At 43.6% G+C, this 16,879-nt stretch overlaps 1 protein-coding gene across 1 annotated transcript in view; it reads left to right on the forward strand.

Annotated features, from left to right (window-relative positions):
• Positions 1-75: 75 nt before the first annotated feature.
• The window catches only part of mtus2a (microtubule associated tumor suppressor candidate 2a), a 41,265-nt gene continuing 24,461 nt past the window's right edge, over positions 76-16,879 (forward strand). Inside the window, exons 1-3 of the mRNA XM_031872611.1 lie at positions 76-268; positions 10,027-12,296; positions 13,373-13,631. Of these exons, the coding sequence (XP_031728471.1) occupies positions 10,272-12,296; positions 13,373-13,631 (2,284 nt within the window). The 5' untranslated portion in view covers positions 76-268; positions 10,027-10,271. The remainder of the gene's footprint in view (positions 269-10,026; positions 12,297-13,372; positions 13,632-16,879) is intronic.

A 16,879-nucleotide genomic window follows, 5' to 3' on the forward strand; every position in this document is an offset into this window, starting at 1 on the left:
AGAGAGAGAGAGAGAGAGAGAGAGAGAGAGAGAGAGAGAGAGAGAGAAACTCCGGCGCCTGAGCATACGGCTGCTCTGCCAGGTGTCGGCTGCAGCATCAGCACCGCTCCTCCTCCTGTCCGCAGCATCTCTCTCTCTTTCTCCTTGCCCTGCGAGTCACAGAGAGAGAGAGAGAGAGAGAGAAAGAGTGGAAAGACGCGCTTGTGTTTCGTTTTGCCACCAACTGCATTTGAGCGACTTTTCTTAAACGACTCACACAAACCCCAAGGTAAGTCGCACAGCTGAAAACACCCCGCGAAGGTATCTTTTTTGCAGCGATGCTTCGGAGTCCAGCGTAGGTTTTCTTGAAGATTGTGTCGCACGTATTTTGCGCGTATAGGAGAACCGGATCTTGGTGCTGAATCGGTTCGCTGGGCAATCTCAGTGAAATATTGATCTCATCATGTTGTTATCGCAGGCACGATGCAGTGCAGCTTGTGACATTTCACAGCCTGTTTGTAAAAAACAAATGCTATATGGAAGTTGGTCAGCAGATCTGCGTAGCCAACTGTAAGTGGAGCAGTAGGCTGAAGGAGAGAATAGCGTGGTTTTTGGAGAGAGAGAGCGAGTGAGGTCAGACAGGGAAGAGCAGGTCGGTGTGATTGATGGAGCAGGTCGCGTCTCTGGGTGATGCTAATGATCAGACATAGATTATCCTGGCTTTAGACCTGACTCCAGCTATGATCTACTGTACTGAGAGGTGACAACGAAGATACTGGGAAGACGTGTGTATTCTTTTTCGTAAGAATGATTATTTATTATTTGTATTTATTATGTTACCGTAAGTACTATTTTCTGACATCAAGTAAAAGAAAAAAAATGAATTCAAATAATATATATTTCAAAACCCCATCCTTCGCAGTTTTCCAGTGCCAGTGGTTTTATAGTTGTGTAGTGGTATTTTAGTGTTATGCTGACTCAGACTCAAACAATTTAAGGGAAGTGGTTTTGGAAGCAGTATGAGCAGTGTGTGAAGAATGTTAAGTTGAATTATGCTCTCTTTTGGGACTGTTCACACCATCAGGGAAATATTTTTGCACAATTTAGCAAATATAGAAGTATTAATTTTGTAAAAGATTGCCTGTTTCTTCTCTTCGCCTTTATTTAGCAGTAAAGGCTCCTGCAGCTGCACACTCAAAGATCTCACCTCTTATTATTTAGCATCTTCTAACTCAGGTGCGAAGCCAGATGAGTCACATGCACAGTGTTTTTATGTGCTTTGGTTACTTTTGCAACAATTCCTCAGCTTCAGCTTTAGGTTATAGAGGGGAGTCGGAGAGGAAAGACAGGAAGGGATGGATCAAGTAAAGCTGGGCAGATCTTTCACACTCTTGTCTCTTGTTCTGATTGATCGGTGTCTGATTGATCAAGTTGTCCTTGAAAGTGCGGAGGGGACAGATTCCCTGTCTTTTTTTTGCAACTGTGATCCCAGCGGTTAGCATTTGGCTGCGCTGCCCCGACACGTGGTCGATAGATTCTGCTCATGTGCATAAAATATGTTTGAGAAGTGCATTTTTTTGTTTTTCATTGGAATTGTCTGGTGCCTTTTATCGATCCCAATATCAGAGACTTCCCAAGTCTATGGATCATCACAGGGCAGCAGAGCCTGTGGCCTTGGCTGTAGCTGCTGTACTAGATGGTGAAGCATGTGTGATTGATTCATTACTTCTGACCTCCACAATGTCCGAACAGCGATCAATTCAGCAGATCTCTGCCAGGAAAACCACTCGCAGCAGTGTGTGTGTCTGTGTGTGTGTGTGTGTGTTTTGTTGTAGTGCTCGGGCTCAGGTGCTTCTGTATGTGTGTGTGTGAGTGAGTGCTTCTGCAGGTAAGACAGTTTGTCACAAAGCCCTTGAGTGTAGCGCACGGGTGCGACCTTCAAGCTCATTTGGACAGAAGAGGAGGAAGGGAGAAAACTGAAATGATAAGTGAAGTGAAGGAGAAAGAGGAGGAGATATACGTCAGCATGCTTCTCAATTTGAATGTATGTTTTTTTTATCCACTTTAATTTGTACAAAAGTGTTGTGCTAATTGATACCACAGTGGTCTGTATGTTGTAGAATACTAAGGTGAACATTTTAGTTTGTAAAAAGTAGCTAAATGTGTATGTTGAGACAAGAGGGAATGACTATGAGGAGGAGGCTTCAGCTATTTCACTGTTGTGACTCATAATTAAACAATTTGGAGGCTTCTCTTTGCTCAGTATGAGGATGGTACGTGTGTGAATAAAGTGTCAACACACATGCAAACACACACTCTCAAATCCACGCTGTCTTTGTCTGGAAGGTGGCAATGAGCTTGTTGTAGCTCCTCCCCTGCAGTCACAGGCAGGACATCAGAGGGTGAACAGAGAGACACGCCTCCGCTGATGACACACACAGACACACACCTCCCTGTCCTGTATGTGTCAACATGAAAGACCTTGTTCACTTGTGTGTATGTGTGCATCCGTTTTCTGAATTTGTGCAATCAGTTACTTTTTTGTTCAGTTTCACAATGTTTCTGCATTAAAATTAGTCAACAAGCTCAGTTTAAATGAACGAATGCTACACTGTGAATGAAGCTAAACGGAGCCTGTGCAGCAGCATTTTTGTGAGGACAGAGCTGTAAGTGCTATTCTTAACTTGACTGTAAAAAGCCACAGAATCATTCATTTTTATGATACTTCTCCGGACTGCACAAACGTTGAAAATTGAACTTCTCTGTCAGAACGGCAGCATATTTGAATCCTTAAACTGAGCAGCATTCCTCAGGACTTCTTTGCCCCATTCAGTACTCTCTCACCTTCCTTTGTCCAATGTTTGGAAACAGTCTTTTTGTGACACCCACACAACCGCTTCAACCCATTACCATATCATTTTTTTTTAAATTTTGCACATCATCACCATCCTAAAAAAACCTCAGCTCACGCTATTCTTTGCTCACCTCTCACTGATCCTTTGCCAGTTTTCCCTCCCCCCACACCCCTGGGGTTTGCCACATTACACATGCATACACACACTCACACATTTCAATACAAACTAGAATCCCCCACATCCCCATTCATCTCCTCCCCTCCTCGCTCTCTGCAGCTTAATTTTTTTCTTTTATCACATTTTCCTAAAATAAACAGAAGTGACTCAGCCTGTCTCTAAGTTGCACTCAGCTTTTCTTTGTCTGGTTTGCTTCACCTTGCTAGCTTTATGTCTGACTATGTCTGTGTGTGTGTGCGTGTGTGTAAGCATGTGCCAACTTCCCTGCGGTCCCCCGGAGAATTCTATCGGTGAATTCTTTGTCTGCAACCGCTTTGCATTTGAAGTGTACTCCTTTCCTCTCCTCTTTGTCCCCACATACAGACATGCAAGAGTTAACATTTTTCTCTGCGACAGGGGTAAGGTAGTGGGTGGAGGGGCTTTGCTAATAACAATGCGGTGCAACCAGTCTGGACGGACACCCTTTTTCTCCTCTCCTCCATGCCATCCCTGTCTGAATCTATGTTTTAACTGCAGTGCTCAATGAACCAATAAACACAAGTCTCATGTCTTCCTCCCTCTCCTAATTCTCTCCTCCAGGCTGTAGCAGTCAGTGTATTTCTAATCACGCTAATCTCTTTACCGGCTCCCCTTTGCTTATTGTTCCCAACTCATCTCATTCCCGTTGTCATTTCTCTTTTCATTTCCTGCACATTTGTCTTTCCTTTATCCATCTCAGCTACAATCCATACTTAGAGGCTGCGTATAGCACAGCAAAACCAGACAGGAAAAGCAAGACCATGTTTGATTCGGTGGAGATTCGTACTTGCCAAAAGCAACACTGAAAAAAATAATTAAGGAGATTTTTCATCAGTAAGCCACATTTTTTTCCCGGTGTGAAGCTGCCTCTTTGTCTCTGCTCCTGCTGCAGCGATAGTCACTGCCAGAGTGTGTGTGTGTGTATAGGTGCTTCTCACGCCGCTGTATGAGTAACTTTGCATGCACATGTGCAAGTGTACATGTGCAAGCTTTCAAATGTTCTTCGTTATCCGTTTCTTTCTTAGAACAATGCAGTTTCTCTCTCCAGCTGTGTGATGGATGGATGTGTGAAGCATTTTTTCATTTCGCTTCGGCTAATAAATTCTATTATCGGCATATTGTGATTTTCAGATGATTTCATAGCAGGTTGCAAATACCGCATGGCCGCGTGCAATGCGGATATAAATCAGCTTCTATTGCAGATGATCTGATTTTCTCATTCTCTTTATTCAGTTAGGTATGACCACCCACTCTGACCCGAGATCCTACAGAAATCCTGTTACAGTTCCCCCCCTGCGATATAGAATGACTTCCCATGGGGATCAAAAAGGCGTCCGACTGTGTGTATGTGGGAGTGGAGTGGGATAGAGAGGGAGACAGAGGGGGAGAGAGCAGGGATTATTTGGGCAGATTTAGTCAGCTGATGTGCCATCTATAAGGATGAAAATGGGATTGATTAACTGTGTATTATTAAGATGGAAGAGAAGATTTAGGGAGGGAGAAGAGATATAGACGGACATGAAAATATTTTTTTAAATATACCAATAAAACTAAATAATATCTAAAGGGAAAAATCTTAATTGCACGGCAGTCAGGGAAGCAAAGATCATTTTTAAGGAGCAGCTCTGTTGTTGCTCTTTGATGCACATCTAGAAAAAAAATAGTGCAGAGCAACTGTAGGATACTACTTCTGGATACTTCCCAGTTCTGCTTCTCTGCTCTCTGTGATGGTTGTGGCTAGGTTCACACATACAAACACGTGACAGTTTAGTGAATCACTACTTGTGAAAGTTTCGTCTACTGGCTGTCTATTGTGTCTTCTGTGAAAACAGAGCTCTTAGCTTATTTCAGTGCTATTTCTGTCTGTGTTGTGTCGCTGACAGAGCTGGGAGGAGAAGGAATGGATGACTAAAGCTTAGCTTATTTCTGAATAGACTTACTCACTAAGCTTTATCTTGCAGGATGATTGTGTGTGAATAGAATCCAAAGTACAAGGAGAAAGGAATACTATATATTTCCCCCAAAACGGACAACAGGATGATTGATTTTGTGTATACATTATTTGCCAGTTTATTTTTGTATGTGTAAAAGTCTTAAATGTATCCACATTTCTGTGGCACACACGCACCTACACACACACTCTCACACACACACCTAACACATTCAAGGAAAGTGTGCAAGGCTGATGTCATTAGACACAGCATGTATTGTATTAGAGGATTGGGGTTTCATCTTTAAAGGATAACTGCTACAGTGCATTTTAATGTAAATCCTGCACTAAATCTAATTATGTCATGTGCTAACACCCAGGAGTCATAAATTATGGTTATGCACACGTCGACACTCTGTCCATTTGTGTTCCCTCCATCTCTTTTGCTTCCATCTCAGTGTGCTGGAATTCACGTCTCTGCCGATGTGTGTGTATATGTGGATGAAAGAGATGGCGCAGGGGGAGTGTGTGTGTGCGTGTAGGTGTGTGTGTCTGCCTGTGTGTCGTTGGGTTCCCCTGGGACCAGAGAGCTATAAAACCTGTCTGCTCTCCAGTGGGGGAGGAGAAGAATAAAGCAAAGTGCCAAAGACAAATGGCTCCTGTAATAGCCACATGTGCTGCTGGACCGACAACAAAAGGCGCTCAGAGTGTGTGTGTGTGTGTGTGTGTGCGCATGTGTCGATTTGTTTGTCTCTGCAGGTGTTTGTGTCCAAGCGAGACACAATGCGCTCATATGCACATACAGTCTTTATGGTGTCACATGTGTTCACATGATTCTGAAGACGTAAACCAACTCACTCAGGAAAAGGAGCTGTGTTTTACACTACCTTGCTTGACTTCCCAGGCTCTTTGAGAGAAAAAATATACGAGAATCTTTGGCAAGTTCTTTGCGATTAGCTTTTTTTTCACTCAAATTAAATTCTGTGCAGCACTTTCTTTCCCTGAGTGAAAAAAAGTATCCAAAAATCCTGACAATTAAAACCCCCTCTAATATTTTGATTCTCAATCGTGAACATAAGGGACTGTACAAAAATGCTTTGAGTGGGGAGGGGGGTTGAAACTTGTGTTTCATTTTGTAAAAAGCAATAACCTCCCCCATGCTCACACGTTTCTTTGGACCCCACTTGACTTAAGAAAATACAATACCCTCCCCCACAAAATATCAAAATAATATATTTATGGAAAACAGCCTGCTCAGATATCTGATTGTCCCTCAGATCAGTTACATGATGCCTGGCTCGGAGTGAAATTTATATAATGGATAAGTTACCAGTTTCATCATTGGGAGCAATTTAGCGCTCATTAGCAATTATATACGGTATAATAATTTCAATAATTAATGACTTCCCTTTTGTCTCTGCAGAAACAGGGCTCTATAGCTCATACTATGGAGGTATGATGTATTCCCTTCCATCAGCCTAATTAGCAAGCAGTCTTCCTTTTTTTTTATCCATCTGCATGTCTCCTCTCTCCCACCACATGTCTGTGTCTCATTTTTCACCCACACAGACTCGCCCACATTCAGAGAAGAAAAAGAAAGATGGGGAAGGCCTTTCTCTTTTCCAATTCTACTCCACTCTAGATTTAGTTTGGCTCTCAATTTCCAGCGACTCTCTCATTGTGTTGCGTTCTCAGCTCGTCATTTCCCACCTTCTGAGAAGGACTTTCTACGGTTCAGTGCAGCTCTTGATAGGTTAGGAGCCTGGTGAAAACCTCCTTTACTGAATTTGATCACTGCTGAGATATGGTCTTATCCTGCCCCATGCTCTCATCACTTCAGCCATCCGTCTATCTTCCCACTTGCTGGGATATGATTGCTCCTAGATGAGCACTATGTACCCGGTGAGGGGAAAAAAAACCTGGCTTTCACTCAGCAATTTAACTGTGACTGCATATATATATATATATATATATATATATATATATATATCCATGCATGCACACACGACAGCGTTGCACAGCAGAATGTATCCATGAGCGGTGAGTGTAAAAACACATGGCTGACCTTCAGGAGAGCCCATCTCTTTCTAACGGTGACCTTCATCCCTGATGGAAGACGCTGGGGTCAGGACGGCTTCCCAGGGATATGGCATTTCCATGACAACAGAAGCAGGACTGTTGAACGTTATCTTCCTGCTGTTTTCCCAGAGGAATTCAGACTGAGTGGTTGCTTCAACTCATTGAAACAAAAGGTGAAACAAAGCCTATGTTACATATTCCAATCCAGCATTCATATAAGAAGGATTTCTATCGTATTTATTCAATGTGGATAACTGGTGAAGGAATACATTTGCTGCCATATTTGCTTGAAGCACTGGTGGCAGAAGTGTATACACAACTCCTAAAGCCCAAAAACGGTTCCCTGCGTACTTCCTCTCATTTTTTGCAGTGTTTCTAGAAGGGCTTTGATGATCAAAGATGTCCACATTTGTTACACCTGTAATTGCATAATTCATCTTCCAGTCAAAGGAAAGCCCCTCACCAACATCAGTCCTGCTTTATCCACTCACTCCCTTGTGATCCTTTTTACATCTAAGTAAGTATGTCACCAATAAAAGAAAGTACGACAGAACCTGTTTTCTCAAATGCCTGTCTCCTGAAGCATCCCAAGATACACTTGATGCTGTACATGTTTTATCATCACAACAGGTCATTTTACTCACATAGTCACATAGACAGATTGTTTGGCTCTTTGTCTGATTATGTTTAGGGTTTTTGCCAGATTGCTTTTGTCTGCCTCTGCTGCGAGCGAGGTGGTGTGCAGTTTATTGTGGTTCAGCCACTGTGACCAAACTCAGCGCTCAGCCTCTCAAGACTGCTGTCATCAGCACAACCTCCAGTACTACATCAGTGCCGTAATTGATCTGCCACCATGTCCTCTCAGAGAATTCTCTCTACAGCTCTCTGTCTCTCCCCGTCTCCCGTCCCTCTCCGTCTCCCCACCTCTTTGAATTGTGTTTTATAATTAGCTTATTATTTGATTGTGTGCACCATGCAGCTAAGGGTAAATATTAGCAGCGTTCACAGAGTACAGAAGACAGTGCGCTGGTTATAATACATTTTGTTTGTCTACTGCAATGAATTTTCCCTCTGCCGCTCTGCAATCTCATCTCAAGCAGGATATTATCAGTATAGTAAATAAATGATCATTTTATACAATATAATACAGTGGCAAGTGAACATTACAACAACGTTAAAGTTCATTCACCTTCCTTCACCCTTGTTCAGCTCACAGAGATTCCAGCAGCTTCTTTTTTAACAGATTCTTCAGGAAAACATCTTGAAATGACTTCTTAGATGACCTTCAGGAATACAAATCACACCCTTGAATGTTTTTCCTCCAAGTGCATTTGGACAAACTGTAGTTTTGCACCCTATTGGAGCGGCATCAGATGCGCCACAGGCAGTGAGAGCTGCCTTCTTAGTAGTTCACTCAGTTCACTGATATCACTGCCACAGGACACATGGAGAAAGGCACCTGCTAATGAGTACAGAGTACCCCGCTGCACATATAATTAGAGGGTGGGAGTTCTAATTGAACTAACTCAAATATTCAGCGTGATGGTTGGAAGACACATATTTGACTACAGAATGACCATCTTGGTCCAAATACACCATAATATGCACTGGCTGCTCAGAGAGATGTCTGTACATTTAGCTGATAGTTTTGGAAGAATATGTTTGTAATTTAAGTATAACTTGAGTCTATATGAGTTCTGTGTGAAAGAAAACAAACCACAGAGTCCTTTAAAGTTGTGCCATTTTAATGCGTCTGGTTGAAGGCAGAAGGAGAATTCTTCATAGAGGTCTTGCATAATTATTGAGAGATTGAAATGTAAAGAGACTAAGAGAGTGTTTCCTCTGAGATCAAAAACATAACAGTCATTGTCAGAATAGCCACAGTTTTCTTTGATGTGTTAGTGAATGCCTGATATACTGTATATGCACACATATTGCTGTGATTAAACTGTCCTGCATCAGTCCTGCACTGACATGATATAAAAAAAAACATTGCCCTACCCGCCATCCGCTCATCTATTGACTGTACATGTTTTAATGGAACCACATACAGTCAGTTACTAACTGTACTCACATTCAACACACCCCTTTTTGTACGTTTTCTGTACATACTGCAGAGTTTTGCCTTTCCATGGAGCAGGATGTGCTGTTGCTGTGTTCGATCGAATTGTGGCATTGGCTAAATCAGCCATATGGCATGTTAAAGACGACATGTTGAGAGAAGAGTGTAAACCCTCCTGCAGTGATCAGACCTACAGTATGGATTTATTCCTCCTGAGCTGGATGATTTGACTCCTTGCCTGTGACGGCACCCACCAACCACATATCATTTTCATGTTGGGAAGATGAATGCACTTGAGCATGTTAGAGACACCGTTTGCTTTCGTTGCATATTCTATAAAACCATTTAAACATACAGATATTGCAGATGTTTTGAACCTATCCTCATTCTGCCTTCTCTTTTTCAAAGTCTCATGGGGAAAAAAAGCTCATTACAAAACCCTTTACACCCTTCCCTCTCTTCCTCCTCGCCTGTCTTCATCAGACATCCTAAGGGTGATTCCTTCACTTACATGCAAACAGTCTGTAGCCTCATATCTGCCATTTCTCTCTTCACTTATCTCTTTTCTTTCTGCCCTTTAGTAAACATACATCATCGTTTGATAATTGCATTCCTATTAGCAATGCTGCACTATACTCTTACTGGTTACAACATGAATTGTATTTCGTCTTAGTCTAGATATAGACTATATGACAAAAAAAGCATCTAAAATAGAAACAAGGTAATTCCGTGACGATCACTTCCTCTTGTGCCTCCAGTGTCTTTTTGTCCCAAAGGCAGCCAGTAAAGGGAACAAGGGGGTGCTGTGCGCAGCTGATTTTAGAAAACGCTGCGATGAATTGTAGAATGGGTTCTACAAAAGTAGTTGCTTTTCAGGCTTATTTGTTGCCCTTTCTTACAGTTTCCTTTTGTTTCTTTTATTTCAGATTGAACAGACTTCCATCTCCCCGAAGAGCCGTACAAAGAAAGCTCTTCTGACTCACAGTAAATGCAAGTTAAGTGGCGAGTTGAAGTGAAAAAGGTTCCATGAGATGACATTTTGCCCTTGGAATAATCAACTGAAGGGCCATCATCACACAGATCCTGAAGAGGTGAAGAAACGCTGGTAACTCCATAGATGGCCTCAGCGCACTGCAGGTGTCTTTGAGCGCGCCAAAAGAATCAGTCCGTCATGAGCATCCCAACTGGTTTACAGGGACTGAGGGTCAATGTTGAAAGAGGAGAGAAGATTGGGAGCAAAACACAGATCCAGTTCCCCCAATCAGGGGATGATAATGCCAATCGATTATCTTCGACAGAGGACACAGGTTACAGCACAAGCTCCATCCCACCTTTGGTCTCGCAGAGCGAATCCCCCAACAAGTTAGTGATCTGGGGCTCTGAGCAGCAATGTTTGGAGCCTGGGCTCAGAGAGTTTGAGCTTTTGAAGTGTCAGGAGATACATACATTCTTGGGAAACAGGGACGAGGAGGATGAGGATGACGATGGAGGAAGTATGAGGGATGGTAAAGATGAGGGCCCCATGTCCATATCCTCAAGCTCCACTGCCAGCTCTGCTTCGACCGGCGCGAGAAGAAATTACAATGACAACAACAAATTGGAGAGCAGAATACAGGGGGGCAGAGAGGTGCAGAAAAGGATTGCCTGTCATAGCACCGAAGAGCTAGACACATGTGTGACAGGCATACTAGAGAAAAGGGACACCAGGTCAGGCAGAGACAGGGAGAGACGGAAGGGAGGTCTGAAGGAGTCAAAGTCTGAGACAAATGTGTTTGTCTCCAGTCTGTCAGCTGTTTCCTTCAGTGGGAGCCTGTCGAGTGCTCTGGATAGTAGCGGAGAAGCGCAGTCTCTCGTCTCTCTGTCCAACTCTAAGACCAATCCTTATCCCAATATAAACCACACTACCTCAGCCCAGACCAGAAGAAGGGCAGGCCCTTTAGACGCCAACCAGAACTCCCCGCCATCGCATCCTCAGGAGAAACAAGGCCATCCTCAATACTACAGCCAGGATCAGAGACAGGACGAGGGAAGCCATCATAGAAAAGGATTGACCTATGACGGGTTGCTGGGCCAAAGGAGGAAGGCAGGATTTGAGGAAAGGGTGACGCCACCGCGGCGGCAACAGCTCGTCAGACCCCTCTGTCAGGCAGAAGTGGGAAGAGCGAGGTGCTTAGCAGAGACCAATGCTCATCAAGCTGAGACAGGGCAACCATCTTCCCCCAACCCCTCTCCAGATTCACACAGTAGTGGGTCAAACAGACAGTTTACGAAATCGTCTTTACGGGAGCCATCGGATTTCTCCAACCTGTACAGCACATCTGGAGGCTCTCAGCTCAGGCAGCCCAACCAGGCAGCCCAGAGGGAGGCTCCACCTGCAGAAAAACAGCCAGCCATACCTGCATGGCATAATTCAAGTCCTTCAAATCCTTCCACGTTCGAGAAGAGACCCCAGACTCAGCTTACATACAGAAGGTATTGCTCTAGTCCCAACAGGACGGGGGTTGATTCCAGGTCATCTACCCCTCCCCACTCCCCTCTCAGGACACCACAGGGTTCACCACGCCGGCAGCCCTCCATGTACCTCGTTTCCAGGAATGTCCCTGGAGTGGTCAGACACATCCCGTCAGGATGCAACCCTGCTGTAACAACATCAGCTCAGGGCTATGGCAACAGTTGCATGAGAGCACCAGTCAAAACCAATACAAGCACAAGTGGAATCCCCAAAGCGCCTCTTAGCAACCAGCAGAGCTCTAACCACAACTCCAGCCCTAAAGAGAGCTCCCCATCACCTAAGCTTAAACCTAAAGGAGTTCGGCCCAAAATCATTACTTCCGTCCGGAAGAATCCTCAGTTCAAGCCCCAGGCTGCTGATGGACCTTATCAGGTATCCTCTCTACCGTCCAGGCTGTCAGCATACACACACGGCCAAACAACCACTTCCTTTAAAGACACCGCTAAAGATCCATCCAAGCCCGACGCAGAAACCAGAGGAGCCCCAGTGCTCAGTGCCTCCAACCTGCTGTATGACAAGTACCGCCAGGAGACGCAGACAAACCTCTTCCCATCAGGAATGTTGAGCAGGAGTATCAAGCACCCTGGACATACACACACCGTCCCCCCTGCACACACACACAGCCATTCGGCACCCCCAACACTGGGCAGCAAAGCAGAGACCTTCTACGGGGCGCCATCTGAGGTGAGTGTTATGTACAGTCTTTATTATAAGTATCTGATTTCAAGGTTGTTGTTTTTTTATTATAAATCGTTCTTCATTTAAGAATGAAGCTTGTATTCTGACTTCTATTATAGTTTGGGATTGTGCTCATTGTCTTTCATCAAAAGGACTTTCTATCGTGCTCAGATTAAGCACAATCCACTATTACACACAATCACACAAACAGTGAAAGTACAGATTGAATTATGATAGTTCCTAAATCAATTAACAGGATATAATTGCTTTATGATATACATTATACTATACATATTAAGTGCAAGGACTCTTCCGTTAAATTAGGTGATTCTGTCAGTTTCACTAGCTGATGTCCATAACTTCTATCCCATAGTAAACCATGTATAATTGATTACAGATCTTCTGCATTTTATTCCCACTCTATCAAGAGCTGCTCATTATCGCTTTAAAATCATCCGTTATTGATTCTCATTAAATAGCTTCATTTGGTATTCATATTCATACAGCATCAAACACCAACATGCGGAAATAAATAGTTAATGCATTTTGAAGTACAATGCTCACAGGGACAAGGAGGATTCTCAACGCTTTATTTGCCACTGCATGCACGTTGGCATTTTGTCCAGCACACAGGCTGCTGAGAGACAACACGTACTCTTGAATTACCCCGGTGGTGTTAAACAATTTAACATCCCAATTTCCCTGCATGTCGTCAGGCTGTTTGTGACTTCGACTCACAGCGTCAGCCATATTAAGTGGACGAACTCCAAGCTGGAGGAATTCTTGTTATCTATTACTATTTTTTCTTCTCATGATCAGCCACATCATATTTTAAAAATTAGTTATGTCCATACAGAATGTTGGATGACAAACAGACTTCAGTCTATATGGCGGCAATGATGTAATTTATGACTTTGGTGCAGGTAAATTATAATAAAGGTAGCATCAAATGATTCTTTGCCCAGTTTGTCCACAATACCACTCAATTACTTAATATTTATTTTCAGTCTCTGGGCCTAGGGTACAGTATATATTTTTCAATGATAGGATTTTGAAGTTGATTTCATTATTTTGATCTTTAGGTGGGAAGATCTGCCAGTTTTAAAGTGAGTACAGCTGAGGACGCGTTGCAGTCGAGGGCGGTTACTCAGGCCGGAGGAAGCGGCAGCCTCCTGCGCTCTGGCAGAGGTCTGCGTCTGGGTCTGGGAGCTGTCAACAGGACGACTACGGGCTCAGCCAAGGGCAGAGGGCCCAGTCAAGGTCAGAGGTCAGCACTGGTCTTCAGCCAGCCAGTCCACCCGGTCAGCCCAGCGACCAGTCAGAAAAACAAAGATAACACAGGTAAGAGATTTCCCCAAATTATGTTTTAGAGTTTGTGTCAGCTTTTATTTCAGCAACAAATTAGTCACACCAGAGAGAGCCACCTTATCGTTCTTCTCCTTTGCAGCAACGAGCAGAGCAACGATATTGGCCTGAGATGAATGCAGGTTATGCATATTTCATCTGCTCTCTCACCGAGTGTGACATACGTGTTCATACGTGCACTCAACGACACACATAACCCAAAACTGCACATACTGAATTGATCAGCATAGTGTTATGATTTGCCTGCCTTCCTTAACATAATCCCTCTTAATACATATGTATGGCGTCTCAGTGCTGCTTGGCCCTCTGGGAACTACAGGCTTTGAAGTGCAAAGCAATTAAGGTTTAAGTAACGCCAGTATCTTCTTGCTGGAATCATCTCTCATCCCTGCTGTACCCTGCCCTAAAGAGACCGCATGGATAAACACCAGCTAAAACATGTACTGTATATACAGCATGGGTCAACATTGTGTGTGTCAGTGTCAGTTCTTGTAGGCTATGTAATTAAGGGAATTCTGTTGTTTTTGTTGTTGTTTTTTTCATCCATCTCCTGGAGAAATCTGAGCCGTAAACCCTAAAAATGTGCCAATAAGCACTTTATGTTTCCTTTCTTCTTTTCATCACTGGGAGTTACACATTTTCAGGCTTTTGTGAAAGAAAATCTCTCCATCTGCGTACACATATTATAGTAATTATACTGTATATAGCAGTCAAAGTACTCTCACTGCTCACATAATTACCATGTAGGGTTTAAACTGTCTAGTGTTATGATAATGAGGACTATCCACTTACAGGACAGGACGTTTGTGATGAAGCTACTGTAACTTCTGCATATTGAGGCTCTCATCCTCCCGTCTTCACAGCAGCGACGCCCCGTGCTTTGCTCGAGTAGCTCTGCAGAGATTGCAATGCACTCAAGTATCACATTTAATAATATGCAATTAAACGCTTTGTGGAGGAAATCCATGCAGGTTGACGCAACTCACCTTGGGCTTTAATTAAAATTGCTTGGTCGTTATAGGGCTTATCCCAGCTGCCTGTCCCATTGACTTTTCAGAGCCCAATTTACATTATCCACCTCACGTAAGGATGCTCTCTCTATCAGCAAAAGCCAATGGTTGGAAGATGTTTTCATTTCTCGGGGGTTGTTGAGAGACTGTAGGTGGTGTTTCAGACCTAAGGGGAAAGTTTTATTAAAATCTTTGGAATGGCAAAGGGAGAAAATGGCAAGCCCAGGAAAACACTCAGGGTTTTGTGATTCATGATGCATTTTCAAAATCATACTTTCATACGTTTTTGTCCTATTTGTGTAGTTTTTGAAAGCTGCTTCATCAGGTCGAGTGTATTTTGCAGGTGCAAAGAAATAAGAATAAGAAAGTGAGAAACAAACCAGAGGACAGAATAGAAAGAGAGGACAGTTAAAGTCATATTAATAATTCCATTCCCTTCCTATTCCTTTTTAGATTGTTATGAATAATGTGTTACTTCATTTAACAGGAGCTTAGGTCCGTGCTATCTAGGCTGAAGGTGTTTGTCAGGCTCACTTCCCTCATTCGTTTCTCAGAGGGGATGAATGGAGTGGTCGGGGGCAGGAGGAAAATGAGGACATTTATCTTTAATGACCTTCTCACTCAAGAGGAGCGAGCTCTAATCTGATAAGCAGAACGCGTGGCACACAGGCAGATATCGAGGAAGGAGGAAAGAGGTGATAAGTGGGAACACTGGCGCTGATGAAGCTGGAGGGGAGATACACTGGAGACTTTTCTCCCTCGCCCTGTCCCACTTTGTCTTTCTCTACCAGCAGAGCTTGAATTCTCCCTCTCAGAGTTCTTCCTTTCTTGTATTAATGCGGCGGCTCCCCTGTAGCATGTGGAGCCCACAGCTGTGCCAAATAGTTGAGGAAAGTAGGGCTGCCTACCTTATCTCTGCAGCCAGCAGGGGATAATTCTTCTCTTCTGTCTAGGATCTAAACCGTGTACTGCAGGCTGGGGTTTCTATCCCAGGCCTGAGGATTTTCCCACTGCCCACTGTGTGTAAATGTGCGCAGCCTTGGTTGTTCATGCCTGCACATTTCATCTGTTTGGCTGTCGGAAACCATAGATTACCGAGAGCCCCATTGCTCACTGAGAATAGCTGCCACTATGGAGCTAAGATTACTTTTCTTATCCTCCCTTTCTCTCTTTGATTCCAGGTCTTTTCTTTCTCTTTCACTGGAAATATGTTTCCTCTCTCTTTTAATCAACCTTTCATATTCTTTTTTGGTTTTGAGTCCTGAACAGTAGAGGAACGGCTTTCATGCAGTAACTGTATAACTGCAGAATCGATGTAATACCTATAATAACAAGGAATTCCTGATCGTGTAATGAATTATAAACACAGTGTATGTATGTATTGGACAGATATATAATCTGTGTCCTAAATTGTGGGCGTCATATTGAACGTCACAACAGTGTTGGCATTAGAGGAGCTGTTGGCCGCCAGCCCAGTCTGTGAGCACGGTCAAAGCCAAAAGCAGCTGTTACCAGGTTGTTGTGTTTATTGTTATCATATTTGCTTGCTGTAGCAATCAGAGTCATAACACAAAACTTTGTGGTGCTCAATGGGAGCTTAGTCAACACAGGATGATGAATGATTCACAGGGGAAATAAACATCAAGGCTGTGCTGTTGGTATGTAAGTGGTGATTAATGAGTTTACAGTAGTCACACATGCACACTTTTACTTCCTACTCTTGTGGCGCTGTCCATTCAGCACCACAGGCTGCAGCTCAAACAAAGTGAGCAAAATGCAGCTAAGTCTCGCCCCTCGAATGCAGACTAGCCAATCACAGCGTAGCTTCGGCCAGCTCTGAACAGGGCGCAACAACTATCTGATTTAGTTGGTTCACTTTTACACTGTGATTTGTAGGCTTTATCTTCTGTCTTTATCTATTCAACCTGTTTTCACTGCTTTGACATCCTGGATATAACCTACAAGCGCATGTTGGTACCCTTCAGTCTGTTCTTCCTGAAATAGCTTTTTCCAAACATTTGATAGTATTTCTGCAGGGAGTGGAGTAAGTGACAGTGTGGGCTCCATGGTTGCTCTGACAGCCTGACGGACTAGCAGCATAGGGGCGGGGCTTAACAAAGGGTCACCCGATAAGTTGAAATGCAGGGAATGATTAGTTTGCTATTGACAGCTTACTGTCTGGCTGCTGCTGTAATATCAGTGCATCTAAGGACA

This window comes from Anarrhichthys ocellatus, unplaced genomic scaffold (genome assembly GCF_004355925.1).
Source record: "Anarrhichthys ocellatus isolate YVR2014 unplaced genomic scaffold, GSC_Weel_1.0 scaffold65, whole genome shotgun sequence".
NCBI classification, from domain to species: domain Eukaryota; kingdom Metazoa; phylum Chordata; class Actinopteri; order Perciformes; family Anarhichadidae; genus Anarrhichthys; species Anarrhichthys ocellatus.